Raw genomic sequence first — 26,943 nt, forward strand, 5'->3', positions numbered from 1 at the left:
CAGACAATCTAATCAATCTTTTTCAGCCCCAAACTTTCTCATGCTAGGATTGCCTCGCAGCAGCCAGGCATAGCATTTGTTTTGCTGGCTACTTCAGTGCCAAATGCAGGCAGGGGTGAGATAGACTGGGGCTTCTGTGCTGGAGGAACAGCTGTTGTAGAATATTTCTAGGGGTGAAAAATAAAAGCAAAATTGCAGGAGGTTACCAGAAGCAGGATTTCTCATTCTGTAATGGTGCAATCAGTTTCTGCAACAGTTTCCTTATTATATTGCTTCAGCAAGCACTCTACTGCACCCAGGGACGAAGAACTGCTATGGCCCAACTTTTCACACCTGGGAGAGACAAGTTCTGGCACTGGGCCCCTTAGGAAATGGTGTAAGCTGTTACGCTCAGCACAGGCCCCTGAACTCCGCTCAGCCACTCTGGAGAGCGAGGCCCAAGGCAGAGACAGTGATGAAACTACCACCAGCACCAGCAGTGGGTTTTCCGCCATCCCCTCGGCGCAGAGGCAAGCTCAGACGGGCAAACAGATGATAACAATTTTCAGGAACTGACAGAGCCTGTATTCAAATGGGAGGCCGAGAGGTGAAAAGGACTCACGAGCTCACACGTTCTCTATCTGGAAGCTATTTGTCAACTCCTGGAAAGACAGGCAAGGGCAAAGCCCAGCTGTGCTAAGGATATGGAAATCTCACCCTGGAGCCATTAGCAGCCCAAAGCCCAGACCCCAGCGTACCAAGGGTCACACACTGGTCCTTGGCCACGTGTGGCGAGCACCGTCCTGCAGCCTCTGTGCAACCAGTATCGGCCCAAAGAAAGCTTTCAGTGCCGATCATCCTACCAGGCCCAGCCCAACCAAAATACCAGTATTCAAGTTTTCAGCAGAAGGACTAGCATCCAAATGCTCATACAGGATGTGTTTTTCTCTTCTGTGCTGGCCTTTTTCATCCTAGAATCTCAAAGCATTTTAAATAATGCATTAAGCCTCCATAAGACAATGGAAGCTTGATATTATCTACTCTTACATGCAGGCAAACCATGGCAGAAGGGTTTCACAACTTGCTCAGAACTACCTAGTGACTTCGTAGCATAACGGGAAATATACCCATGTACCCAAACTCTCTGCCTTGTACTTTAAAGCAATGCTTTCCTTACCAGCCACCTACCCACACATAAATGAGGGCAATTTGGATTTCTAATCCTGCCAACCTAAAGCTGCTCTCCTCCAAGAGAGATCTCTTATGATCTCTCTCCCTACAAATACTGCACTCTGGTTTCTCAAGCTGCTGAAAGTAGATTTCAAAGGAGCTCCAGCCAGTCCCACTAAACGGTACAGGAGGATGGACCATTTACTTCCTTTCTATCTGTTTACACAATGTGCCGAGACCAATTACTCTCATCCCCTGGGAAGGAACTCAGCAGCTTCAAGGAGTCTTTGTGACACCCTGGACTTCCTTACATCTCAGTTGACCCTTGCATCCCCTCGTGCCTTCACCTCGAGCCATCAAAGGATGTCCCTGCTCTCCTTGACCTTGTGCTCTCAGCATTCCCAAAAAAGTCAGATCTGCTGAGGTTAGCAGGGTGGCAGCAGCCCCAGTCTCTCTAGGACATGCCCGGCCTTCATTAAATAGCAAGTGGCTGGCAGCAGGGCCTTTGTGTAATGAGGTTGCTGTCCAAGGACCATGATCAAGGGGCCGCTGGGAGAGGGCACTCACTGCAGCAACACGGGTGTCTGCACGAGCCAGGGTATTTCTGCCCAATTAGGGGAAAGAAAGGAAGAAGTCTTCTGAGCTAATTTTCTAGTCCTTTGGAGAAGTGAAGAAAAGCGCATACTGAATTCCCCTTGCTCAGCCTCAACAGGGAGGAGGCTGGGCGGCCAGCTGACCAGCCAGCCAGGATGGGAAATACACCCACCAACTGTCCAAACTCATGGCTGGGGCACAAAAGGGCAGAATCATATTGCCCCATGAAGCCGAAAGGCATGGCCTGGCACCTAACCAGAACCATTTTTTAAACCTGCTCCTGTGCAACCTTTCCTGCTGAAGGAGGCTGAACTGAAAGGCCCAGATGATGGAGATTTCCATTTATCCACAGGCCATGGAGGTAGAAGCACAGCAATTCCCTAACCATTTAAAAGCACTCGGATTGCCCCCAAATTTGCTCCCCTTCCTTACCAAAAGGCACTAAATCACTGGAACACAGGAAGACATTTGGACACCACATGCCTTCCTGCAAAAGATGCCTTGTCTGTTCAACCCTAAGAATATCTTAAGTATCCCCACACCACAACCCTCTGGACCGATTTTCCATCACCATCCAACATAAACTGGATTTGATGCAAAGACAAAGCACTTGGCATCTCTTCACCCACCCTTGAGTAACCCATACCACATCATGCACCCAAAAGTATCTTGTCTCAAAACACATTTGCTTCTGGCACAAATTAATCTTGCCTGATACTCTTTGTCATCTGTCAGCTTCAGAGATGCAGGAATGGGAAGTAAGGCTCAGGGACAAGAGTGAAAATCACATTTGCTGCTCAACAAAGTTTCCATCTGATCAAGCTTTTCAGCTGTATTCTCATGGGCAAGAATGTGATAGTAAGGATAAGAATCACAAAGCAAGAATAGCTTGATGTTCAGAGTCCAGATGAAGCCTTAGAGTAGCCAGTTTAATATTATTCTTCCTCATTTGCATTGTTTACCTGACTAAAAACCACATGATGCCAAGTGCCGCCCAGACAGTTAATAAGAGGCATTTTTGTTGGAGAATGAAAACAGACGAAGAAAGGAAATGCCCTGGTCCCATTTTACAGGTGGGGAATTGAGGTACTGAATGAGACTTGGCCAGCTTCATACAAGGATTTTGTGGCAGAACTCAAAACGAAACCCAGATTTCAGATCACTGTCATAAGAAATGAGATCACTGATTTTAGCTAAGCTGATGGGAATCCAAATGTCAGTAGAAGACTGAATCTACACCACTATTGTAATTTCTGTCATGATTTTTGTAGCAGAAAGAAGTACAGGTAGCAAGCAAAGCCATGCAGTGAACGAGACTTCCTAGATCAAGCTAGAAGTCATCATAAAGCTTCAAGATGTTACTGGTTGAAAATTAACCAATTAAAACTATAAAAATAATACAAATTACCAAACACTGTTACAATATTCAGGCTGCATCTCACTCAGCATGGTTCTCGCCACCGCCCCCCCAAAAAGTACACTTTTGAATTAAAACCACTAGCTGAATATCCTTTCTTTATAGAATGGATTCCACAACCTAGAAGTGTTAATGACATCTACAGTAAAAATGTGATTTAAAAAACACGCACCCACCTCCACTCCAGATTTCAACTTTTTTTGCAAAAATCTTTGCCACAATTAATCCAGAAGTGTAGAGAGCAGACGGACCAGGAAGCAAATCATTCTCACAAGGTTTCCCAGAAAAACCACAACAGTTTGTAAAGCTTATTTAAATCAGCCTCTAACCTTCACCAACACACTCCCAACCACACTGCTGAAAGGAACTTAAGGCACAGCAGGTAGATGCTATGCCTGGGATCCGAATCAGAGAAAGCACCTGGGCCAAAAGGAAAATTTCTCCATTTACTCATATGCACTCCGAAAAAAAGAAGGCTGGGCACAGGCTTACCAGCTTTTTTCCCCTCTCATTAGGATGTGAGACTAATTAAAGTCTGTCAGTATCAGTAGAAGATTTGGGTGATGTGAAATGCAAGACTGGGCCTTTTGAATGTTCTGTGAGCAAAAACTTGGCAAGAGGGTGAAGAGGGGGTGATGAAAACTGTACTGAAACTGCAAGTCTCTCCATTATGTATTCATGGGATGTATGCTGCCAGCAGGATTGAGAACAAGCAGCGATGTAATGGGGAAATGGAGGGGTCTCACTTTTATAGATCTTGGAAAATAAATACATATTCCTTTCTTTTAGTGGGTCCACCTTCTAGGCTTAAAGGGAGTTTTGTTAGTGAGGTTAAAACTAGTACATCCAACCAACCAGAGGCACTGAATTCTTCCCTAATGAGAGGAAGTTCAGAACTGAAATAACTGTCTTTAACTTACTGCAATTTACCAGTGTCAGCAGATGTCTGCAGATACACTTTCAAACTGACACTACACCAGTGCAAGAAGAAAAACAAATAATGAAGAGTGAGCTGAAATACTAACTCTACAGCAACACCTTCTGAAAGAGAGGCACCAGATGGGCACTGCGCAGGGCAGCCCACCCCACCAGTACCAGGCATGCCCCATTTCCCAGCCTCTGCAGAGAGAAGGCAAACTCCTAGCTTTGCTTTTACACACCTCAGCCCCAGGCCCCTACAAAAGTCCTGCAAAATCAAAAGTAACTGCATCTAGAGCAAACTGTAAACAGTTTGTATTCACAAAGTGTTAAGAAGGTAAAAAGCACTGTTTTACATTCCTGTAAAAGTTCTAGGAGGCATAAAGAGACATGGGCCCAAGGAGGCCAACAAATGTGGAAATACTTATCATCAAGTCTACAACCACTTTCATCACAAGGATATTTCTTTATACACCCCTAAGCAATTAATTTCTTTTGGAGGAAATGGTATGGGTCAGCTCATGGCAGCAGGGGTAACTTGACAAAAACGAACTCCAGTGATTTTGTTCCTGTCATGCAATGAACCGGACAGTATGGATGCTGCCTTCCTAATGGGGGTAGCAAAAGAACAGCCCAACTGTAGCCAAAGCCACTCAAGTAGCAGCCGCTTTACCTCTCAAGAGGGGTATCTACACTTAGGCCTAGTTTATCCTAGACAGACAGCAGAAGTACCAATTATGCCTCTGAAGATGTGATCACAAGAAGCAACCCTATGACTTTACTGAGCCCTGCTTCAACAACCCTTCTCCATCTTTGCCTACACCACCTTCTCTCAGGTGATGCTGCTTTCCTCATACGAAGTCCTGCCTTACCTGCTGCATTTTTTCCAAGTCAAGGCTGGGCCTGCTGACCTTATCCCCGTATCCTTGCCGATGTCTCTTACAAGGCATGACTTGCTCAAGGCCCGCCCCGACGCTTGTGAAGATTAAAGGTCTGGAGGCTGGGCTCCGCACCAGGGGCTGGAGTCTCTTGGGAGGGGAGGCACTGAACAGCACGGGGCTTGGGCTGGCGTGCAGGCCATCAGCCTGCTCTGCCACAGGCCGGAAGGACATAGCGCACAAGTTCTTCACTTCTTCGTCACTGGAGGAGGTGTTGTTGCTGTCGCTGCAGCAGGCAAGCCTGCTGACCTGGGACCACTTTCTCTTCTCAGCGGCAAACTCTCGGTTGATGCGCTCCAGCTCCTCTTCCGAGCTGTGGCGGTCAAGGCTGGCATGGAAGAGGGCCCGAACCTTGCAGCATTGGTTCTCTTGGTTCTGGAGCTGGTTGGTGGCCAGAGGGGTCAAGGTACAATTCCGTCTTCTCTCTGGTGGGAGGAGGAGATAGAGGAGTGGCAAAGCAGATCTGCGCCCCGCGCCCTAATAAACTCTGCCTGCTTTCTCCTGACCTGTTTTTTTACCTCCTTGCAAGTAAACTGAGCTGTTTTCCCCCCTTTTTTCCCCAGAAGAAACACCCCCCTGGCTGAATGCTTCCCCTTGGAAGTTTCCAGACCTTTGCTTAGACCAGACTACTAGACATCCCCTTGCAAACCTGGAAGTCTAGCTGCAGAGCAAGGACATGGACCTGCTGCCCACCTCATCCCCTGAAGGTGGAGAAGACGTGATCTTGCAAAGTGGTGTTAGACACTTACCTCTAGCTAGAAACATTAAATTCTAGTGACCAGTTCTCAGGGCAGAGGAGGTAAATTAGTTACATTACTCTAAGAAGCACGTCTGTGGCTCAAATAATAGACATCTGGTTTCTGGAGGTAAAGGTCCTCTTTCTATTACACGGCTTGCCATACAAGAAAGCCTGCCTTCAGCCATAAGCTGGGAATGCTTCACCTGTTCTGCTGAGCTCCTTCCATGTTAAGCATGTGGAGCAGGGATTTGAATTTCCACAGGACATGTCCTGTGCATCAGGAATTTAACAACTTCTGCCTTTGCATAAGAATCCACTTGAATTTGGCTAAATTACAATAAAACATACACAAATGGCAGAGACTTAGCATAGGTGAAGAGATACATTTACTACAGATTTCACCTGCAGCTCTAAGCCACTTCATACCAGGTCCAAAAACAATAGCAGATCTCCTCTATGAAAGATCCTCAGCTAGATTCAAGAATAGGGCTGCCCAATACCAACAGTATACAGGAGGAAGGGAGCGAGCTCCTCAGACAAGGGAGTCCAGGGGAATGAGGAAAGGGAAGGTCAAAACTGGAAATGACAAGGAAGAGGAAACCTAGAACAATGATGATGCAGGTGCACAAGCATGGAATAGAAGATAAATTTTTAGTCCCAGCTTTGTTGCTGGCCCAATTGTAGACCTTCTCTCCCCACGTCTGCAGCACTGGGGCCTTAACACATGGTTAACGATGCCTATCTCTGGTAAGAAAAGTGCGACTGCAGCATCTGATAACAGCAGCTTCTCCCTGTGAGGTCCCAAAGACTTCAAGGTGACTGACTTAATGCATCTGGTTGTGGTACGTTGGGGACAGAGAAGGAGGCACTTCCAAGAACACAAGTGAAAAGCAAAATGGACTTCAGCTGTAGCATCCCAGGACCCTCCTATCTTGTCCCTTTACCTCTGTCGATCTGAGCAAGTTCCTGGTTCTCTCCCTCAGAGTCGTCGCTGTCCTCATCACTTGGGGGGTAGGAGATCTAGGGGGCAAGAAGAAAGAAAAGGCTTCATCGTGAACACTGAACATTGCCCTGCTGCTGCCCAAGCCACTTCCCCCACCCTCCCCCTCTCATATCCTGCAGGCGTCCACCCTGACTAACCGCACACACCCGGCCGTAGCACCTCCCTGTATACACATCCTCATCTCCCAACCTCAAACTCCCATCGTATCCTCTTACTTGCAACAACACAAAACACACAGCCGACCGCTATTTCCACCTTACTGCGCCACCAACTCTTTCCCAAGCACAACGAACATACCCTGCCCTTAGCTGCCCAGACACGCAGCTTATAACCATCATGGCCTACCACATCCACACCACGTGGACAACTGAATCTCCAAAACCCACCACCGAAATAAAGACACATCCTGTCAACAGCACTATCATCTTGCAAGGCACCCACAAATGGAAGTGGCATGTTAACTTTAGCCGTCCTATGTATGTACCCACACTTCCCCCTTGAAGGCACACACAGATAACCCACCAAAGAACAGACTCATCTTGTCCTATAGGACAACTATGAAGAATATAATAGAAATAAAAGAAACAGGATTTCACAGAAATGCAAACAATAACATTATGCTGTCCCCGCCAGCATAGAGTCTTACACAGTACCATTGAACACCCTTAAATGCTCCAAGAGTAATGACAATTCACATATTTTGTCTATCAGGAATTTTCAGGAACATCTGCTCTAGGTCAGCCAATGGACTTGACCAAACCACTTGCTGTATACTCAAATATTCACTTACTCAAAGCATGTTCTAACACTGAACAAACTTGGCAGTTGCCTATTGAGAAGGGTTGAGACAACTGAAACCAAGTTTTTGTAGGTCAGATAGATCCCACTGCTGCTGAGTTTCCTACTTAGAGGAAATCCTACCTACCTTGTTCCTAAAGTGACTTTTGTTCTGCTGCATAGAGCGTACCTGGAAGTTATTTGATTAAACCTCTGAGCTATGCAGCTCAGTATGTGTCTCTGGCAATGGCTAAAACCAAATGAGTCAAAGGAAAATGTAATACTTCAAAAGAAACCTTTACAAGAGACCGTTCTGGAATAACATGATCACTGCAAGATGAGCTTTATTATTCCTTACACCTTTTTACCCAGAATAACAACAAGCATTCTCATCATTCTTAGCTGAGTCTCACAAGTTACCTGCCCACAACAGTATCCCATGGCAATAGGTTTCAAAAGGTTACATGCTGTGTTTCCTTTTTAAAAGTGTCTGATGTGCTGTGCTTAACTTTTATAGAAGGTGAGGCACCATCCAACCATTACACTGATTTGGACCCATTTCAGCTCCACCACTGTTCCTAGGGAAACATCCTTGGAGTGTTTCAGCCTCCCAGAGACCCAAAAGGGCAACTGCCCTTAACTAGGTGCCTATGGAAGACACATACAGCTGATGCAGAGAAATAACAGGAATAGCGGAGAAATTCTGACTTCGAGAGCTATTAAGTCAACCCACCTATTTTGTGACCATCCTCCAGGACTGTGTTTCAGGTTGGTTTTTTTACCCCCAAAAGCCTGTTGCCACCTTTTTTCTGTTTTTTAAAGCTACCTTTTTTAAAGCTACCTTTTGCCCTTCTATATTTACATTGCTCTTTAAGAAATCAGAAAATATTTTCCTTCCTTACTAGTCCTTAAATTACTTTCCCAACTGTCAAATGATGAATGGGGAAAGTGGCACAGATTTATCCCCATTTCTGATATCCTTGAAATAAATGCAGGGGGTTGTTTTTCCACCACAACTACAATTTGCTTGTACGTATTCACACACATGAGTCATTTAATAAAGGCAGCTGGCACTGAGGAACACTGCCAAATTAACAGACTTCTAGTTGTCCCCAGAACAGGTATAATACCTTGTTTGTGCCATGGTAGTTCACAGAGGGGGCAGCTGACACTGAGGTGCCATTGTGCTAGCTGCTGTACAGACAGTGGTCCTGTCTTCGTTACAAAAGCTAAGGCTCCAATTCTAACTAACTCGAGAGGTACCAACCTTAGCTTGTGGCTCATTCCCACACAAAAACCCTTCATTTGGATGTGGCAGGGTTTTCAATGAGGTTTGACGGCTCTGTGTGGGAAACCTATCAGCTCCAGTTTTTGTACTGTGTAAATGTCAATACACGGCATGGCGCAGCTTCCAAAAAAGAGGCAATGACACCTAGCACATGCAGGTCAAAGAGCTACTGCACAATGTCACAGGCTTGAGATGATTAAAATAGGAGTCGGATTTGAGTCAATGATTGACATTTTGAAGGTCTTTGTGTCTACTGGTCCTGGGCTTCCAGAATATTCACTCCTCCCCATACAAGTACAATTTTGCTAGCCTCTTGGCTCATATGGATAACTCACCTCCACTAAGTCCTCCCTAGTCCCACAGGCAGCCCAAGACTAATCCCCTCTGAGTTACCTTGAACACTTCTCTAGAGGCTTTATTCAGAACACCTGCCAGAGAAGAGAAACCTCTTTCAAACAAGAAGATACTGAGTCTGTGGATTTGGTCCCACGGTATATCCCAAAGAAATGGAAGTGGTAGGACAATACCAAAGGCTTCATGGAAAAAGAGGGGCTCTCACAGTCTTGCTAATCACCCTCCTGATGCTAGCCATGGAAAAGTAAGCATCACTCTTCTAGAGCCAACTACAATTTTTATGAGCAACATATCAAGTGCTTTTCAGAAACAAGGCAATTAAAGACACCTGTTGAGCCACTCTTCCTGACACCCATCTTTACTTTTGGAAGAAGAACATACCAGTAGCGCACTTCTCCCAACATTCAGACTTGGTTTCTCCCATTACTCCCACTGGTTTATTATACCCTTGTTCTAGACAATACCCTCAGAAATTAGAATATTTTCATAATATACATCACGAACTAACCATAAAAAAGCCTTAAAATCCACCAATTGTGCTTTTTATGCATGAATGAAATAAACAGATGATACGACTCAGAAGTCACATTGCCTCTGATGTCCCATGACCTGCATTGTCTTTCAGAAGGCTCTCATCTTTGATTTTGTGTGGGTTACATACATGCAAATACTCTCCTGCTTGATCTTCACATCTTTCAGAGACATCATCATTTTCCCCCGATTTGTCATTTAGCAAGGTCTACTATTTTAGTATTGTTACATTCTCTTTTTATTAGTAAATCCTTCCACAAATTATATCCTGGTTGTGGGAACTGAAGTCTCCCAAGCTCCTACGTATGAGAACCTAGGTCCCATATTCCCTAACAGAGAACCATCATTCATAGCAGACTAACATAGCAGACTAATCCTGCAGAGTTCAAATTTTACACATGAAACTCCTTGCCATAATACACCACACAGGCAAAGATTAATGGAAGTTCGAAAGAAGGACTGTCTGTATGGATAACAAGAATTTCCAGAAACTATAAAGATACAGAGAATCAAAGACTAATGCCCTGACTAGTTGGAGATAAATGCTTTCTCCCTTGACTCTTCCCAGGCTTTAACAGTAACACTGTCCTCTCTTCAAAAGCATTCCACTAAACACAGCGGTATTGTGTTCAGGCCTCCAGCCTCCCTTGCACAGTCCCTGTCTTACATTAGCTACAGATTTACTTTTGTCCAAGGCAACACAGCCTTGTTTGCCTCACAAACTCAGAATTGTGAGAAAACTCAACCTCCATGTCAAAGATCCCACTTCACTTCACAGTATACAAATCACAGAACTGTTTAGATTGGAAGAGACCTCTTGGTATCATCTAGTCCGAGCCCCTGCTCAAGCTGAGTCAACTAGAACAGGTTGTCCAGGACTGTGCCCTGTACACTCTGTACCCTAATGTGCAAAATTAAAGAGAAGAAAATCTCCAATTCACATAGATGTGTGAATGTTTACAAGCCATGGCACAAAACAAGCCAGAAAACAAAGGATGGGTGCCCATCCAACCTCCAGTCTTTCTTCAGGAAATGCATCAGATCTGAAGGTCAAAGACAGCAGCCTCCCGTTGATGAGGATCTCAGTCTTACACCTGGGACCTTCAGCTCCAGCACCAGATATGCCTTCTGTCAGGCTAAGGACTCCCACCATGCCAGATAGGAACATGGACAAACCTCCCCATGCGCTTGATTTTGCATCAATCTCCAGTAAGGAAAGATGGGTTTGTGTAGAATAATCAGATGGGATTTAAGGAGAACTGAATGTAAAGCTTATAACTTTGAGGGAGATTTAACATGAAAGACAAACTAGCAGATATAAGAAAAAGCTAGAGATAGAAAAAACTTCTGTCTTTCTCTTCACACTGCTGCTTGTCAACTGAGTAATGACAACTAGCTGCAGCCATAATTGCCCAGGTCCTAAAAGGTCCAGTCACCCTTAGAGTCTAAAGCCCTGAAATACATCAGACAATTAAAAAACCCCACCCTGTTAAAGCAAAGTTCCTCTTCGTCTTTGCTTACAGACAAGAAATTAACCTGCTATCATATAATCAAAAGTAATTACATTAAGGATCATCTGGGAGCTTACAAGAGAGAAGGGAATCTCACTTCTAAGGCAGAACAAATCTCTTCCAACAGACTTCACTTAATGGCTGTATTGTCCTAAAAAGCTAAAACACCAACGAGGTGGTTTTGTGCAGTGAAGGGTGTGTGCGTGCGGAGTACATAAGACAAAGATACAACTGGCCACAGGCAACCTCTCGTTCCCAGCTTGAATGAAGAATGCACACAGGTTGGAGGGCATCATTCCCAATCTTCCTCTGGGAGGGAGGGAGTTTACCTCCAGGGAGGTGGCTGCCCCAGCAGAGGCCAATGCTGCCTGTGCTGCCACATGTAAGACTGTTTGTGACACAGGTTCATTCACTTGAGCCCTGGCACTCCTGTAAAGCCCCTTCCACGAGCCCTGGAAAGAGACTTTGCTGCGTTGGTCTCACTCACTGCTTCCTGGCACAAAAGCAGAAAGGGATGATGAACTTACTAATGACTATTGATATCTCTGCTATGGGGAACCGATTTCCATTTCTTCAGACCAAAGAAATGAAGCCAGTACTCACTCACCTTCTCCCTGCCACACTGCCTACAGAGCAACTGCTAGCGACATGGGCATCCTCCAGCACAGGGCCCTGCTGCTGGCTCTTCTCCTTCCCAACTGCTTGGCTTTAGTAAAAACATTTTACTAAATTTCCCCACTGTTATTTTTCCAGGTCAACAATTGCTGCAGTTGTCATGGGACACTGCCTGATCTTGAATGAGGGAGAAGCCATCCTCCCAATTATAAGAAACTCTGAATTAGAGAAAGTGGGAAAACAAGGGAGATTATGAGACACTGAAAGGCAGCTTTGAGCCATGGAACAACATGAGAAAGAAGGAAGGAGTGAGTCAAACAGACTTTCAAATTAACATTTAACTCCTCTCCCAAGTTCTCCTTTAAATTTTATTTTAGAGATATTCAGCATTACAGGGACAACGTATGCTACTAAAACAGGCTGTAATGCTTGCTCTCTCCTCAAGAAAAGCATCAGAGTTAAAGATTAGAGGAAAGGTTCAGTTCAGTCTTCAAACATCCAGAAGTGAGATATGACTGCCTACACTAGATCGGGGTTTTACAGCTGGGGTCCTTCAACAGCTAAACTTCCAGCCAGAACAGTCCTAGTTTGGAAACACTTTCTAAAGTCTTTTTTTCCATTATTATTATTATTTGCCTTTTTAATTTTCATAATTGCTCTGCCTCCAAACTCCTTTCCCTGTTTCCTTGCAAATTGCTACAATTCAAACCCAGGGTTCATAACCCTTGAACATTGTCCTCTTGACAGATCAGCTGTCTGGCTGAGTCAGTGAAAGCAGTGATGGGCCAGTGGGACTCAGCACTCCTCAAGGCCCTTGTTTTCCAGGCCTGCCCCATGCCGAAGACAGCAAGATTCCTATTTTTTGTAGGAATGCTGCACATTTAGTCAGACAGATCATCTTCTGAATGGGTCTAGAATCTAGTTAACCATCGGTGGTTTCACAGATTTGAGGGAGGCAGAGAGTCACTCTAGGTAGCCAAGTCCACAATGTTTAACAATACAGATGTCATTTTGTTGAATGCTTACCTTACACAGACACAGGCAAACATGGTGACTGGCAACTCCGAGGGTGCAAGTGGTGGGAGTCATTAACCAGAGAACATGGAAACTGAGCTTCTGTTCTGAGGAACTGAACTTGATTTCCACAAGTGCGGACTTAAGTTGGGTTACCTAGATCTTAAGAGAGGAAAACACTAGGCTTGCACAGAACAGCAAGAACATGAGCGGTGGGTGGTCGCAGGGAGGCGCATGTGTGGTCCTTTTATTGTTTTAAATCCTCTCCCTCATCCTTCTGTAATTCCATGAACAAATTAATACGTGTGTTTTGAACATACTGTTTGCATGGCAAGATTATCTTTATCTGCTCTCTACAGCTCCTGGAAAGAAGTTACAGCTGTGGCCAAACCTTACTAGAACTACAGAGATGACAAGGCACTGCCCTACGCTTGGAGATCCTCATTTACAAGTGGAGTGAATCAGAGGACTATGCAGAGACAAGTGCAGCAGGGCTGGGTTCAGCACTGGCAAGGTGCACAGAGATTGGTAAAATAAATATGGTTCATTCCAAACCCACAGAGCATAGCTGGATTCTGCACACTCTCATCTGCCCCACATCAGTTCTCTTGCAGCAGTCAGTCTGTATCAAACCTCCTTTTCTAAGTCTCCCCCTGCTCTTGCCAGGACTAGGCTGAGATGATTGTGCAGGGGAAGGCTAAACATAAAAACACCAGGGGCTTTTGCAAAATAAAAAACCAGCAAGTCCCAATGCTTCACCACTGCTCCAGAGAAGTATGGTATACAGCACCAATGAGCCTACGGTGCATAGAATCATAGAATCAGAGAATCATACAGGTTGGAAAAGACCGCTAAGATCATCATGTCCAACCGTCAACCCAACACCACCATGCCCACTACACCATGTCCCTAAGGGCCTCATCTACACGTCTTTTAAATACCTCCAGAGATGGTGACTCTACCACTTCCCTGGGCAGCCTGTTCCAAGGCCTGACCACTCTTTCAGTAAAGAAAGCATGAACACATGGACTCCATCACCAGAAACAGCAGATATCTAATGTTCTCTGACCACAGGGAACTGAATACAGCTGATGCCCACAATTGAGCTCCACTGTTCTACATCAGCTAGGGACCAGGTCTTATACACAGGTATCAGGTGAGCCACAGCAATACCCTTTTCCATTGACTCCTATCCACCATGAGTCTGTTCTCAAAAGCTCTGGGCAAATATTGTTAGAAGAGCAAAACCAAGATCATCCTTTTAAATTCCACCCAAGATAAACCTCCAAAAGGCAATACTTTCAAAGACACTAGAAGAGACTCCGTTCTACCCAGAGACCAATGGTATAGGCACCCACATATATGCACACACTCCTCCCACCAGCCATCAAACTTGTGTGACAGACGATGCAAAAAGAATACTACCAACTAAAAAAGGAGACTTTTAAAAGCGTCCTAGGCAGAAAACACCCAGACTCTGGTCCTTAGCACCCAAAATACTCCAAATCTGAGAGAATGCCAGTCAGTTTATTTACCCTCAAAGCCACTACGAGAACCAGAAACTCTTTTTATAAACATCGCTGCAGTTGTGTTTGGGGCCATGATTTAACAGGTTATGATGTTAGAAATTACAGACAGAACAAAGTCACTACAGCCCTCACTCAGCAGGTGGATAGGGTCTGGTGACAAAGGTGTTACCACTGAAGTAGAGCCTTTAATCCTCTGATTTCCTCCTTGCCCTGCCAGACCACTATGTTTTACAAAATAAGATTGCTTCTGCAGTACAGAAGTGAGGGGAATGCTGCAGCTCCATGCTGTGACATGTATCATCCTTTCTGGTAGCAAGAATTTTTAAAAAATTCTCAAGCTATCCCTATGTTGTTAGCTTAAGAGTCTGGTTAAGGTTTATAGCTCTTACTATAGTGACAGAAACCATACACTCCTCCAACTCCACTTCTACCTGCAAGTGAAGTTTCCAGATGTGCCACTCCCCAGTAAGCCTCCAGCAAATCTCCTACCCTCCTCTCACCACTCACTTTCTGCTCAGTACAAATACCCACCACAGCCTGGCCTCAGCCAGCAGTCACCTGCATGTGATGGAGCCACACAGCAACTTTCTTGCCAGCTCTGTTAACTCTACTGATGGCTTTGCTGATGTGATAGAGTTATGGCTAATTCATATCCAAGTTTCAAGGGTTCTCTTGGAAGACTAGCATTCACCTGTTAACTTCCTCATCCTATGCGGGGAGATAGCATTTTACATACATAGATTAAAAGCGAATTAGCAAAGAAATCAGTGGTGAAGTGTAGGGAAACATCAACATCAGAAAGAAGCCGCAACCTACAAAATGGTTGTGCTGCAAAGAGATCCCTTTGCAAAGGAGTTCAACTCCTCTGACAGCTCACAGCGTGGAGCCCTGGCATTCCCCTGGCTCACACCCTGCAGTGTTATTCAGCAGTGTTGACACCACAAAGCACAGCAGTCCAGAAAGACGAGAAGGAGCCTGAAGGACTAAAGACCTTCATTACAGGGCCTCACCCACACTGTGTTAAGATACAGTGACTTAGTTCCATTTATAATTTACAGCCCATTCGCTGCTGAACCCCAGCTCCAAACACAGTCAGATTAAAAGCAGCACTATTTATCACAGGCTGACAACTCTCTCAGACATAAGGCGAAGACAGTACAAGGGACACCTAGAACTGGAGGGACACCTATAGCATAGCTGATCTTATCTGTAATGCATGTACTGAGAGAGGGGAGAGCGGGAGATGGCTGCTCACACCACTGCCAACCATTCCTGCCTAGGCCATGTGGACTTAAATACACTACTCCCAACTCACACCCCATCCCCACTGGCCTAGCTCTGTTATTACATTTCTGTGATGAGAAGAGGTCCCTTTGCACAGGCCAGCTTCTCTGACAGTTTATAGCAACTCCCCAGTATTGCATGGGTCCCCTCTACCAGGGGAGTACAGCTGACAGCAGCTGGCATAAACACCACATCTGGTAACAGCTTTTCCATTCCTTCCTCAAAAGACCCAGAGAGGGCAACTGCCATTGCCCTGAGATATTTCATTAGCTGAGGAGAAGCTGCCCGTGTTGGGAGACCTCACTCAACACTCACCTCTGCTCAGCCATAAAGAACTACATTAGCCAGAATTGCAAACACAAGGAACAATGCCTCACAGTCAGGCTGGAAAATGCATTTGGAGCACATGAGACATTTCAGGCTTCTCCTCCTTTAAAAATCCCACATTAACCCTCCTGAGTGCAAGCGGACGCGAGCTGTTTCATCTCTGTGGATTTACGCTAAACTACTTGCCTTTTATCATGGAGCAAGCCAGTAATACAGATAATCCTTCAAGACTAGATCTTTGATCCATCTGGTCAGGCATCTTTAAAGTAAGAGTTAGGACCATGTAAAAACTTGCAATGGCTCTCACTGCACCAGATCCTTTTCTGGTAGGCACTGTGTAATTCCAAGTGGTTCCTAGTTGGGAGAACCTGGCCAAAGGGGTGGTCTCTTCACCCTGCACATGGAGGGATGGGCTAGAGATTGAGTGGACAAAGACAGAATTTGAATGTTTACTCTCTCTTCCAATATACGAGCCAGAAAGCACAAAATTAAATTAGTAAGAGGCAGGTTCTAAACAAACAACAGGTGATCCTTCAGCAACATGTAGTTAAGGTGTGAAGCTTTTTGCCACCGGATGTTCTGGATGCAAAGATTTGGTGGGGGGAACTGGACAGGTTTAGGTAAAAGAAGTCCACTGGGCTACTAATGCACAGACAGCAGTTCTGTCTCAAAAAGTCCCTGAGACCAAAGTATGTGCTGTTCTTACAGTCTTCCCTAGGTGCCCACCTCTGGCACCTGCAGGCGATAGGATACCGGGGGAAACAGACTGTAGGTCTAAAACAGGATGGGTGCTCTGGAGCCCCATTCATGGAAGCAGGCCACACAGCACATGCATTTACTTGCAATATCACAACGCATTGGGAATGCACAGAACAAAACCCAACAGTGTTCTTGCAGATCCAACTCATCTCACCACAGATAGCTACTGACACCGTGTCCAAGCACCACATACTAAATCAGGACCCCACATAGCATTTCAGGTGAAAGACATGGGAAAAGTTGCATTGCACTGCAGCCCTCTGCAAAATACCACTGAGGGGTTTCCCAAGAATGGCTTGTTCTACGCAAGCCAGAATAAAGGGTTTTCTATGAACAAAAATATATACATGGAAGCTGCTGATTTTTTAAGCCTCTAAATTATGTCACTTCATATGCTCCACACCAAATACCACTGTTCTCTCCTGTTAATTAGCCTTTGGCCAAAGAACTTTTATTTCTTTGGAATAACCAACTCCTAGGAATAAAGGAAAAAGAAAACAGAAACCCACACACAAAAACAGTCTGGCTGCACACAACTGTCTGGAACAACCACTTGGCTTTGTGTGTAATAACTGGGTGACAGGATATGGAAGGATTATTTTATATTTTCCCAGCTTACATCCAGACACACTCTCAGCAAACTGGAGGATCTAGCTGCCTGTCTGTCACCTCTCCTCAAGATGGGAAATTCCCCATTCAACCAAAGGAAATTTTCTTCTCATCTTATGCCCATATAGAGCTTGGCAGATTGTGGCCTCTGATGCCAAGAAGTAAGGGCATCAGCTAAATAAAAAATAGCCTGCATCATGGAAACAATGTGACCCCATTAGGAAGGAGTAAGGTGAAACAGATTTCTGAACAAAATGAATGTGAGGGGATAGGATCTTTATGCCATCAGCAACTAGAAGTCTGTGATCTCCTTGAAATCAGCGGCTCTAAACCAGGTTTGCAGCCCAGTCAAATCAATTAATCAGCTACTCAAGGCCAATCAATAGTTTGTTCCCTAGAAATGTCAGAAACCAAGGTCCATCTACTCTCATTGTGGACATTAATGAATATTGAGGTATTTGGGAGTACTTTATCCAGACATCTCCTGTCCTTTCATAAACCTAAATTCAGATAAGGACCATCTACCTTGCAGTCAGGCAACAAACCTCAGTTCAACCCATCCCTGAAATGGGAGTCAAGACTAATAAAAGCCTCCTCAGGCCACCTGGGGTCAGGCACTGGTTTCCTCTTTTCCTCTGAAGGTGTTTCCACCCCTGAACTCTTATGTCTTCTCATACAGGCTGATGCTGGAACAAGGGTTGGGAGGTGATCCCAGGCAAAGCTGTAAAGGGCTTTTCTCAGGTGTGTTTGCTGGGTACAACAGCCAACCAACCCAGTCATGCCAGTCCCACACGATGGTAGCTCATTTGAGGATGGCAATCCATAGCCTCACATACTACCAAGCCCGAGGGACAGGTTTCACCACATCTCCTCGCTGACACAGTCGTTTAGAAGGTGCATGCCAGTGGGGCACAGGCATCAGTCTCCATTCCCAGCACCACAGCGCAAGCCTTAGCAAGCTGAAGGGACTCTGCAGCAGGATTTTATTTCTACAGTTAGCCTGGATGGTGGGCAGGCTGGCTAAGAGTGCTGGGGGAGGAGAGGGCTTGAAACAAAGACCGGTCCACAGTAGCTACTTCCAAAGCTGATCGTCACTCTCAGAACCTTCTTTGGGCTTTTAGCCCCTGCCACCCCCAAATGACATTCTGCGACCCCCAAATGACATTGCTAACCCAGAACAACTAACCCAGAACAACACCCCAGATCCAGGATTTGGATTATTGCACATGCAGCTATATGTGGCAGCTTTGGTGCAAATCTTCCAAGCAAGATACTTTCTTATATCCAGGTCCACCGGATATATCCATAAGTGTCCACAGCATTTCACCCTCCATGAAGCTATCAAGACTGGACTAGAAAGGCAACCACGTGAGCTCTTCACATGATGTACCCACACAAGGGTACTCTGTTGCAGCATTCCCATGCTCCTAGGGCTGTCTCAGAGAGAACAGTGGAAGTCCACCGGGCCAAGCGCTTGGTGTGCTGCAGTAATTACAGAGAAGGAGGAGAGACTACTCACTATATAAGATCCACTCTCTCTGCCTCAGCCAGCTCCCGAGATGCCCCAGCCTCAAAATGCCTGTCCTACAACAACTGAACAATTCCTTCTAATGTATATACTGAGGTACACATGGAGGCCAGGTCAATGTCCAAACAGAACCATGGCAGGGAGGAGGTTATAATGGGTCTGAAAAGCAAGAACAACATAGCAAGAGAGGGGAGAAATGCCCAGAGGCACCCTGAGCTGTCCACCCCCAAGCAGAAGAAACCAGACTTCTTTGAACTGTGCTTCACCTGTGTGCTGTGTCCCCACAGCCTGGGCAGGCCTGTGCCCAGATTGGCATGGAGACAGCTCTGCATAGGTCACGTTGGGCCATATGTCCTTTACATCAACTCTTAGGCCTGGGTCACAGCAGAGTTCGTACTGCACAGGGAATGCTTTCTGTGCAGATAAAGGTCACAACTAATTGGCTTTTCTCTAAATCCTTGCCTGGGTGTTCGTGCTGTGTGGTTGTGGGTGGTGCTGGTGCCTGTTCAAAACCAGCTTAGCTGGCTGACTCTGCTGGTCAACGGTGGCAAAAGGACAAACAGGCTCTGCCCACGGCCACATACAACAGTTACTGCTGCAGAAAATAGCCCTGAGTGCACACATACCTGTGATGCTGGTTGCTAGGAAGAACTGGGTCACCCAGCAACCCAAATCTCACTGAACAGGAAAGCAGGGGCTGCAGATAAATATGTGGGGCTAGGAGGGGTTGGTGCTGCCTACAGTGCAGGTAGGAGTGTATTTCCTACTGAAAAGGGAATGCAGCCTTTGGTTCATCCCAACAGCACTTCTATGATCCCAGGCATGCTCCAGGAACAGCCAGAGAAGCTGGCCAGACTGGCACGCCACGGCAGAGTGTGCCCTGCCCACCCACTGCTCCACAGAGATGTCCTAAGTGGATGCACGCGTTGCTTTTTACTTTAAAAAAAGGTGAACCCACTGTTTTGCAAGAGCCATAATTAAAACAAATGATGACCTAGGTCTGCTTTCTATTTTCACTTCAAATATAAGCTATTTTCCTGCTCAGGAAAACTTTTAGCATCCCAAACAGTGCAACATAAATTCAGGAGCTGTAAGACTTGCTTGCATGACAGCAAGAAATGAAGTAGAACTGCACTGTCCAGCAAAGCAAAATGGATTGATCTGTTTTCACTGAAATGAAAAATTTAAATACATTTTTAGAATTCAAATTTTCATTCAAATAAAAATCAAGAATTGGGAAATACAAGGAAAAGTAATGAGATTTCTTCGTGACACTGGGGGGTGGATTTTTATTTTTTTTTTAATCTAGCCCATATTTTCATATCAGGCATAAACAAGGCCAGCTGAACAGGATGTCTCACTGAACTATCCCAATGTCAATGAACTTCCCATTATGCTGTATTTGCAATATCTGCAATTTGTCTGAAGACCCACTCTGTGAAATTAAGTCATTACAGGAGATTATTGGTGCTGGACCTCTGCACAGGAAAGATGACAACCCTTGAAGATTCAGACCTTAGAAGCCAAGTAGAAAGAATTGCAAACCTATTATTTCACAATGCCTCAGGCAGAAGTCTCAAAAACTTAAGGTTTGAGTGGCTGCGATTGCTTGTTCTATTCTTTGCCTTGGCTAAGTATCTATTACAGCATTTCTAACTCACTAACATAATTTTACTCCAAATTATCACAAACCTAACTTTAGGCATATTCATAGATACTCCAATAGCCAAAATTGTACTTACACACTCACATTCATGCAAGGGCTTGTCCCCCTCCTGAGTGAGATTAAGACAAACCAGAAGCATCTAACCTTACCAGGTGTTAGTAGTAGGAAAAGCAAAGCTTCAATGTAAAACAGAATCCTCCAGCTCTAGAGGAATTAACCTGTTTGGGATGTGCTGAAAAACCCATGAAGGAGAGAAATCCTTCAAACACAACAGGAGACAGACGAAGCTAAGTTTTCACTGTGCCAAGCTGTCTTCAGCCTGAAGACCAGTGGCTGGCTGAGCATGTGACAAGCAGTCAACCCAAAGAAAGAAGGAAATTAATCTGTCCTCATTCATACAAAGCATGAGCCCTTACACAGATCTTCGAAAGCTCACCCACTGTGCATCAATAATAACGATGCTACTTCACTCTTTTTCGGTCTGAGGAGAAAAAGTTTAAATAACACACTCCTGCCTCTGCAGAATAATCAGCTACCACCAGGAAAGTGATTCAGAAATCACTGTCTGCAAGCCTGAGGTTCGCTTTGCACAGCCAACTGAACCCATTTCATATAGGAAGGATCAGAACGATTCCCAGTCATTCATCAGGGCTGGCCAGCCAGACTGGAGTCTCATAGCTGATTCCAGATGCAGATGCCAGCAGAAAATAACTGACATGACTTACTGGTCCCCAGCACTGTGTATGCACACATACAAGCTGTAAGGGTACGTGAAGAGAGCTGACACGGTTGCTTTGTTAGTGCCTAGTCCACAGTTCCCTTGTAAGCAAGCGTAAGGCTAAAATTACATAGCAGAGAAATGCAGTTCTCTGTCACCTGAACAGACTTACATATGACTTCATTTCATTGATCGACATTAAGGAAATGACAAACATGTCTTAAGTACCTCTGCCCAGGACAAAAAGGAATACGCCAAGTACGTAAGTAATTTAACAACTTCTGTGGATTAGAACATCAATTGCATTGCCTCCAATTGCTGTTGGTTGTGTCAACAGCAAAGCTGGAATGGAATTGCCACCCTTAAAGTGCTCAGTTTTCTTCAGCTACATGTTCCAGCCAGTTAATTTTTTTAACACACCACAACCCAACTGTTTCATTCTGATAACACCTAGGGCCACTAATTAAGGGCTTAGTTTGACTGGCAATGCACAGACTTGTTCCAACCAGATGCTCCCTGCCCCAAGGAGCTTGCTTGCAAGCAAAGCTTAGAAAATAGACACCTACACTTTAGCCACTACACAAATATGCAAGGGCACAAGAGTTGAAGAGGGATTTAGAAGAAATGCATGTGTGAGAAACCCCTACCCCAAGTAGCAGGGATGAACAAGACGTTTCATCTGTAGAGAGCTCACTGAGTTGGTTGGAGAGTACTTCTAAGGGCTCAATATCAGTACTCCATCACATAAGCCCACATGCAACCCCAGGATATGCATTTTAAATGCTCCTTAAAAAATTTGACTTATAATTCAGGAAGGGCTTCTCAGGGCTACCAGTCCAAAACTATGAAAGAAAATAATAAAAAAAAACTGTACTAGACTGTAATACTGGATAACCAATGAAAAATTCAGGCCTTGAGTTACAGGCCTCTCTCACTTTCCTTATTTGAAGCATTCCACTACAGTATGGGACAAGCCCCTGTTCTCACTCTTCTCTCCTGTCCCAGAAAGCCTGCTCTGGAACAGACCAGAGATGAGCCTAACCTGTAAAGTCAGATCTGCTTTTGGCTCTTGATTTCTAACAGCCAGCCAAAAACCAGAGGTTTCTGAATCTGGCCTAATCTCTAGCAAATAACACCAGACCACTGAAGCAAGAGGTGGAACAACAGGCTGAGGCACAAGGCTCGAATTCACAATCCTTTCTTGGATTTAGCTGCAGCAGCTGAAGAACTGTAAGCCAGTGGGCTGGACTATGAACCGCAAGAGCTCAGGAGCAGACACGCTGCCACTGAGCCACCCCCGCTACAGGGACATGAGCGTCCAGTGGGGAGATAGCAAGGTCAGCAGGACGAGTCTTCCAAGGCTAAGGGTTCAAATTTGAACCCTAACTACCACGCTTCACAGCCCAGCCACCTTTACCAGAAACTGCTGGCAGCGCACGCTAACCCAACAGCAGGTGAAATGTCAGTCAGTCAATCCCTCCCTTCCCATTACGGTGACTTCTGGTGAAAGGGCAATAAAGAGACAGTAACTTCCTCGGCAATCCCAGCATGAGCCAGCAGACCTCTTGAGTCAAAGTCATCTGAGCAGCCTTAGCTGTCAACTGCCTGAAGACCATCTTTAGTAGGGAAAAAAAGAAAAGTCCATCACATCAACACCCAAAGCTTGCATATTTCCTCGTTTCACTTACAGGAGGCAATGGCAGCCTCTCAGCTTCTCCAGGTGGCGGAACACTAGGAGAACCTATCACAGCCACACTAAACCAATACGGCACACATGGTACCAAAATGAGAACTTCGCAATGGGCAGAAATTTCATCCTGAAAAGACTACCAAAGCCTGGATGCCAATCCAAGGTTGGTCAAATCTCCAAAGCTTACAAAAATGAGTTGACAATTTACCCAAGGACAGCCTCCCAGGACTTTACCTAATGGCAGGACTGTTGCAAGCCAGAAACACAACAGCAGCTTGCTTTCCCTTGAATTTGGGAACTTCCAACAAAGGTCATAAAGTGCAAAAGCAAGTGGGTGATAAAGAAGAGCAGGTAAGCACACTGTTTTTAAAGCTCAGAAAGCTCTTGGTTTGGGTAGTGGATGCAGATCAGTTCTTATTCTATCCAAGTCAGTTGCTCATTCTCCACTTAAACTACTACAGACCTGATTTTATGCTCACACATAACTAACTTTTCACTAGGTTTCAATGACAGCTGACTGGACCTTTTAAATAATGCACGTACCACACATGCCAGAATATGTACAGACCTGCACAGGCACAGGCCAATGTGAGGAAGTTGAGAAGGCAGAAGTCCAGAAGTCCATCCCTTCTTTGATTTGGGGCCAGGTGCTACACTTCCCGCAGTACTGATGCCAATCCAGAGTAACTGCTGATTTCAGGGGGTATCGCTTGGTTCACAACACTTTTGCCAAATCAGGATCTGGTAATTTTTTGTAAGTAACTCATCATGACTCCATTTTTATCCCATTGCATATGCCTCAAAAATTCCCCCTTGCATTTGGCAGGAAGGGCTTATCCTGAACCTGTGAGCCTCATTTTTCTTTTGAACACTAAGAAAGGAGGTAAGCAGAGTTCAGCCTGGCAGCCCCACATCACCTCAGGGCAGTAGAGGGAGATGGTACAGGACACTGGGCCTCGTCACAGGGTCCATGCACAATGCAGCCACAGAAAACTCCCACACCGCTCACTGCTTGTGACACCTATCCCGTATCCACACCTGCAAGGAGATCTGGCCCAACACCCAAGACAGAGCACTGCAGGTTTTGTTAAGCGATTAGTATGCTGGTATGAGGCTCAACCAAGACCAGGCAGCTGCACATGGTCCCCAAAGACCTACAAAACATATATAAACCCAGAGTTTGAAAGTCTGGCTTTCTGCCCATACACATGTATACCAGTCATTGTACCACCCCCCACGGCAGGCTGCAACGCTACCTCTGATGGTCTATGCATTAGCCTTGCAAGAAACACTGCAAGCTTAAGTCTCTCTTCTCCATTGAGCCTGCAAAAATGCAGACCACCTGTCTGCAGCACAAACCCTTGGCACTAATATGAACAAAATGGCTGCAGATACCCACTCCTGTGGGTTTTCCTGCATGCCTCCAAGCATCCTGAAGGCTGTATATACCCCTGAGAGCTCCTTCCAAAGATTCTCACGGTTTCACAACCTGAGGCTCCAAGAGACAAACAACAAATCTAAAGGAGGCGATCACAGCCACAGGGCCCAAAACCAGAGTGTTCAAAAGAAATCCCCCACTGCCTCCGCAGAGATTCTGTACTGAAGCCGTCCACCACAACCTAAAGCATTGCCCTTATTTTATTTCCAAAAATAAAATCTAATCCTGCCTCCGCCAAGAACCACAGAATATGCAATCCCCACAGGAAGAAGTACACAGACAGAGCAAACTTTGAGGAAACATCAGCACTGTTTCTAACAAAGTTGCCATCAGCGTGTCCAGTGACTGCGCAGAAGTGCAGCCATACGGCAATCCGCCTCTGTGTAACACATACAAAAGACTCCACTAGAGTCTGGTATATGGATCCCCAGCCCCCAGCTCAGGCAACGAGGGCTGCTACTTTTCCCAGATCCCTTCTTTGATTTGGGGCCAGGTGCTACACTTCCCGCAGTACTGATGCCAATCCAGAGTAACTGCTGATTTCAGGGGGTATCGCTTGGTTCACAACACTTTTGCCAAATCAGAATCTGGTAATTTTTTGTAAGTAACTCATCATGACTCCATTTTTATCCCATTGCATATGCCTCAAAAATTCCCCCTTGCATTTGGCAGGAAGGGCTTATCCTGAACCTGTGAGCCTCATTTTTCTTTTGAACACTAAGAAAGGAGGTAAGCAGAGTTCAGAAAGCCATGGGTCAATGCAGTGAGCCTGACTGCAAACTTCAGCTCAGATTCCAGCCTTCAGGACCAGAAGGGAGAGAAATGCAAATAACAAGCTGAAAGGCATTTTAGGCAAATCATGTTTGTACAGTACCTAGCACAGGGGGGTTCTAGCCTGGTGAGGTCTGGGAGACAACAGATTGCACGCATACAGAGATTGCATACATACAAAGGTAACTAGACAGGCAAATGCCTATCTAGCTAAATGTGAACCCCCTTAAAAGTAAATACTTCTAAAGAACAGACAGATACATCTGCCTTTTTCCATCTTTCTGTATTACCTATTGAATTATGTAGGGTAACTCTAAGAGCAAAGGAACAAGACTTTAGTAACACGAATACAGCCTAGGCCAGTTCCTATTGAGAACACTGGCTGAGAGGAAACTGGCCCAGCATAATAAACACTGCAAGTTACTAGCTTCTCAAGGCCCCGTTATTAGTTACGCAAAGGGTGCAAAAAACAACGGAGGCAAAACCGGCTGTTCTTACCTTTAGCTGGAAAGGTTGAATTTCATTCAAACTCTGGTTCCTGAGCTTTTTGGTGAGGATCTTCAGCATGGTACAAATCCGAGGAGCCAAGAAAGGGTTAAGCATACACTCACGCACGCATCTACATCTGCCGAGCCGCTGCTGCTACGCTTGGAGGAGCTCCGCAGAGCTTGCATCCAGCACCCCCAGGTACACGGCGCGGGGGGGGGGGGGAAGGCTCCGGACAGCCCTCTTCCAGCTGTGCCCCTCTCTCCTCCGCCACCGCACACTGTCCTACAGCCCTCCGCGGGGGGACGGAGAGGGAATCCCTTTCCAAAGTCTAAAGAAAAAAATAAATACCAAACTTCCTTTGCTTTCCACCCCCTCCCCGGTTACGCTTCAGAAAGGAAGGAGGTACCAGCTGGCAGCGTGCTGCAAGGGACAAGAGACATTCGGCGCAGCGTGTTTACTGGGGGACGGCGGAGCTCCCTAGCCGAGGCCCCAGGCTCCGCTCATGGCAGCGCTCCCGCCTGCCCCCGTCAGCCCCGACGCCGGCGGCCCCAGGCGGGCATCGCGCCCCGCTGCCGTCGGGCGCCGCAGCCCCGGGCTCCCACACCGCCGCGGCCGCCCCGCGCCCCTGCCCGCGACGGGAAACTTGTAACAAACGGCGCCGCAGCCGCGGCGCCCATTGGCCGGCCGGGGCGGGACGGGGCGGGACGGGGCGGGGCCTCCGCTTAAAGGGGCCCCGCCGGCGTGACGGCTGGTGCCCGCTCCTCCAGCCCAGAGGATGCCCGAGGGGCTGGAGCCGGCCCGCCGCGGTGCCACCGGCGGCCCTCCCCGGGTGGCGTTCCCCGGGTCCCGTTCTCCGGGTCCCCGACTTGGGCGGGCTCTGCTCAGGACGTATCAGACTGATAACTGCTCCTGCTGCACTGGCTCGCAGCCTGCTCACACCAGGAGGGTAGCAGGGTGCCGTGACCTATCTGTCCCGCCCCTGATTCAGAGCACAGGCCCACAGGGAGGACCCGTGTGTCCCATTTCGAGCCTCCCGGGGAGCCTGCAAAGGGCCTGCAGCAGCCGGGAAACTCGCCACCGGCCTTTCTCGCCGCAGATGCAAGCGCGGGGCCGGGAGGGCACCGGCTCCTGTGGCACCAGCTGCCCTCAGGCAGGGGCAAGGTGCTCCATCTCCACGGCCCGTCCGCCAGCACCTCCCTGGCAAAACAGTCAGGACGGCTATCGGGGGCTGGCTGATAGGCTCCCGGCCGCTTTGAGCCCACAGGAAGCCACCGACGCGTTTGCCAG

At 46.4% G+C, this 26,943-nt stretch overlaps 1 protein-coding gene across 5 annotated transcripts in view; it reads right to left on the reverse strand.

Annotated features, from left to right (window-relative positions):
- LOC142080805 (uncharacterized) overlaps window positions 1–26,285 on the reverse strand; it is a 60,422-nt gene extending 34,137 nt beyond the window's left edge. For 2 of the 5 annotated variants that reach the window (XM_075146837.1, XM_075146833.1), the window contains exons 1-3: window positions 25,666–26,284; window positions 6,700–6,775; window positions 4,951–5,441 (exon numbers count right to left, since the gene is read on the reverse strand). In XM_075146837.1, coding sequence (XP_075002938.1) covers window positions 4,951–5,441; window positions 6,700–6,775; window positions 25,666–25,770 — 672 coding nt within the window. In that variant the 5' untranslated portion in view covers window positions 25,771–26,284. Of the gene's footprint in view, window positions 1–4,950; window positions 5,442–6,699; window positions 6,776–7,242; window positions 7,312–25,665 lie in introns of those variants that run through there. The other 3 variants (XM_075146835.1, XM_075146836.1, XM_075146838.1) reach the window with 3 other exon arrangements.
- Window positions 26,286–26,943: the final 658 nt, after the last annotated feature.

Source organism: Calonectris borealis, chromosome 3 (genome assembly GCF_964195595.1).
Source record: "Calonectris borealis chromosome 3, bCalBor7.hap1.2, whole genome shotgun sequence".
NCBI classification, from domain to species: domain Eukaryota; kingdom Metazoa; phylum Chordata; class Aves; order Procellariiformes; family Procellariidae; genus Calonectris; species Calonectris borealis.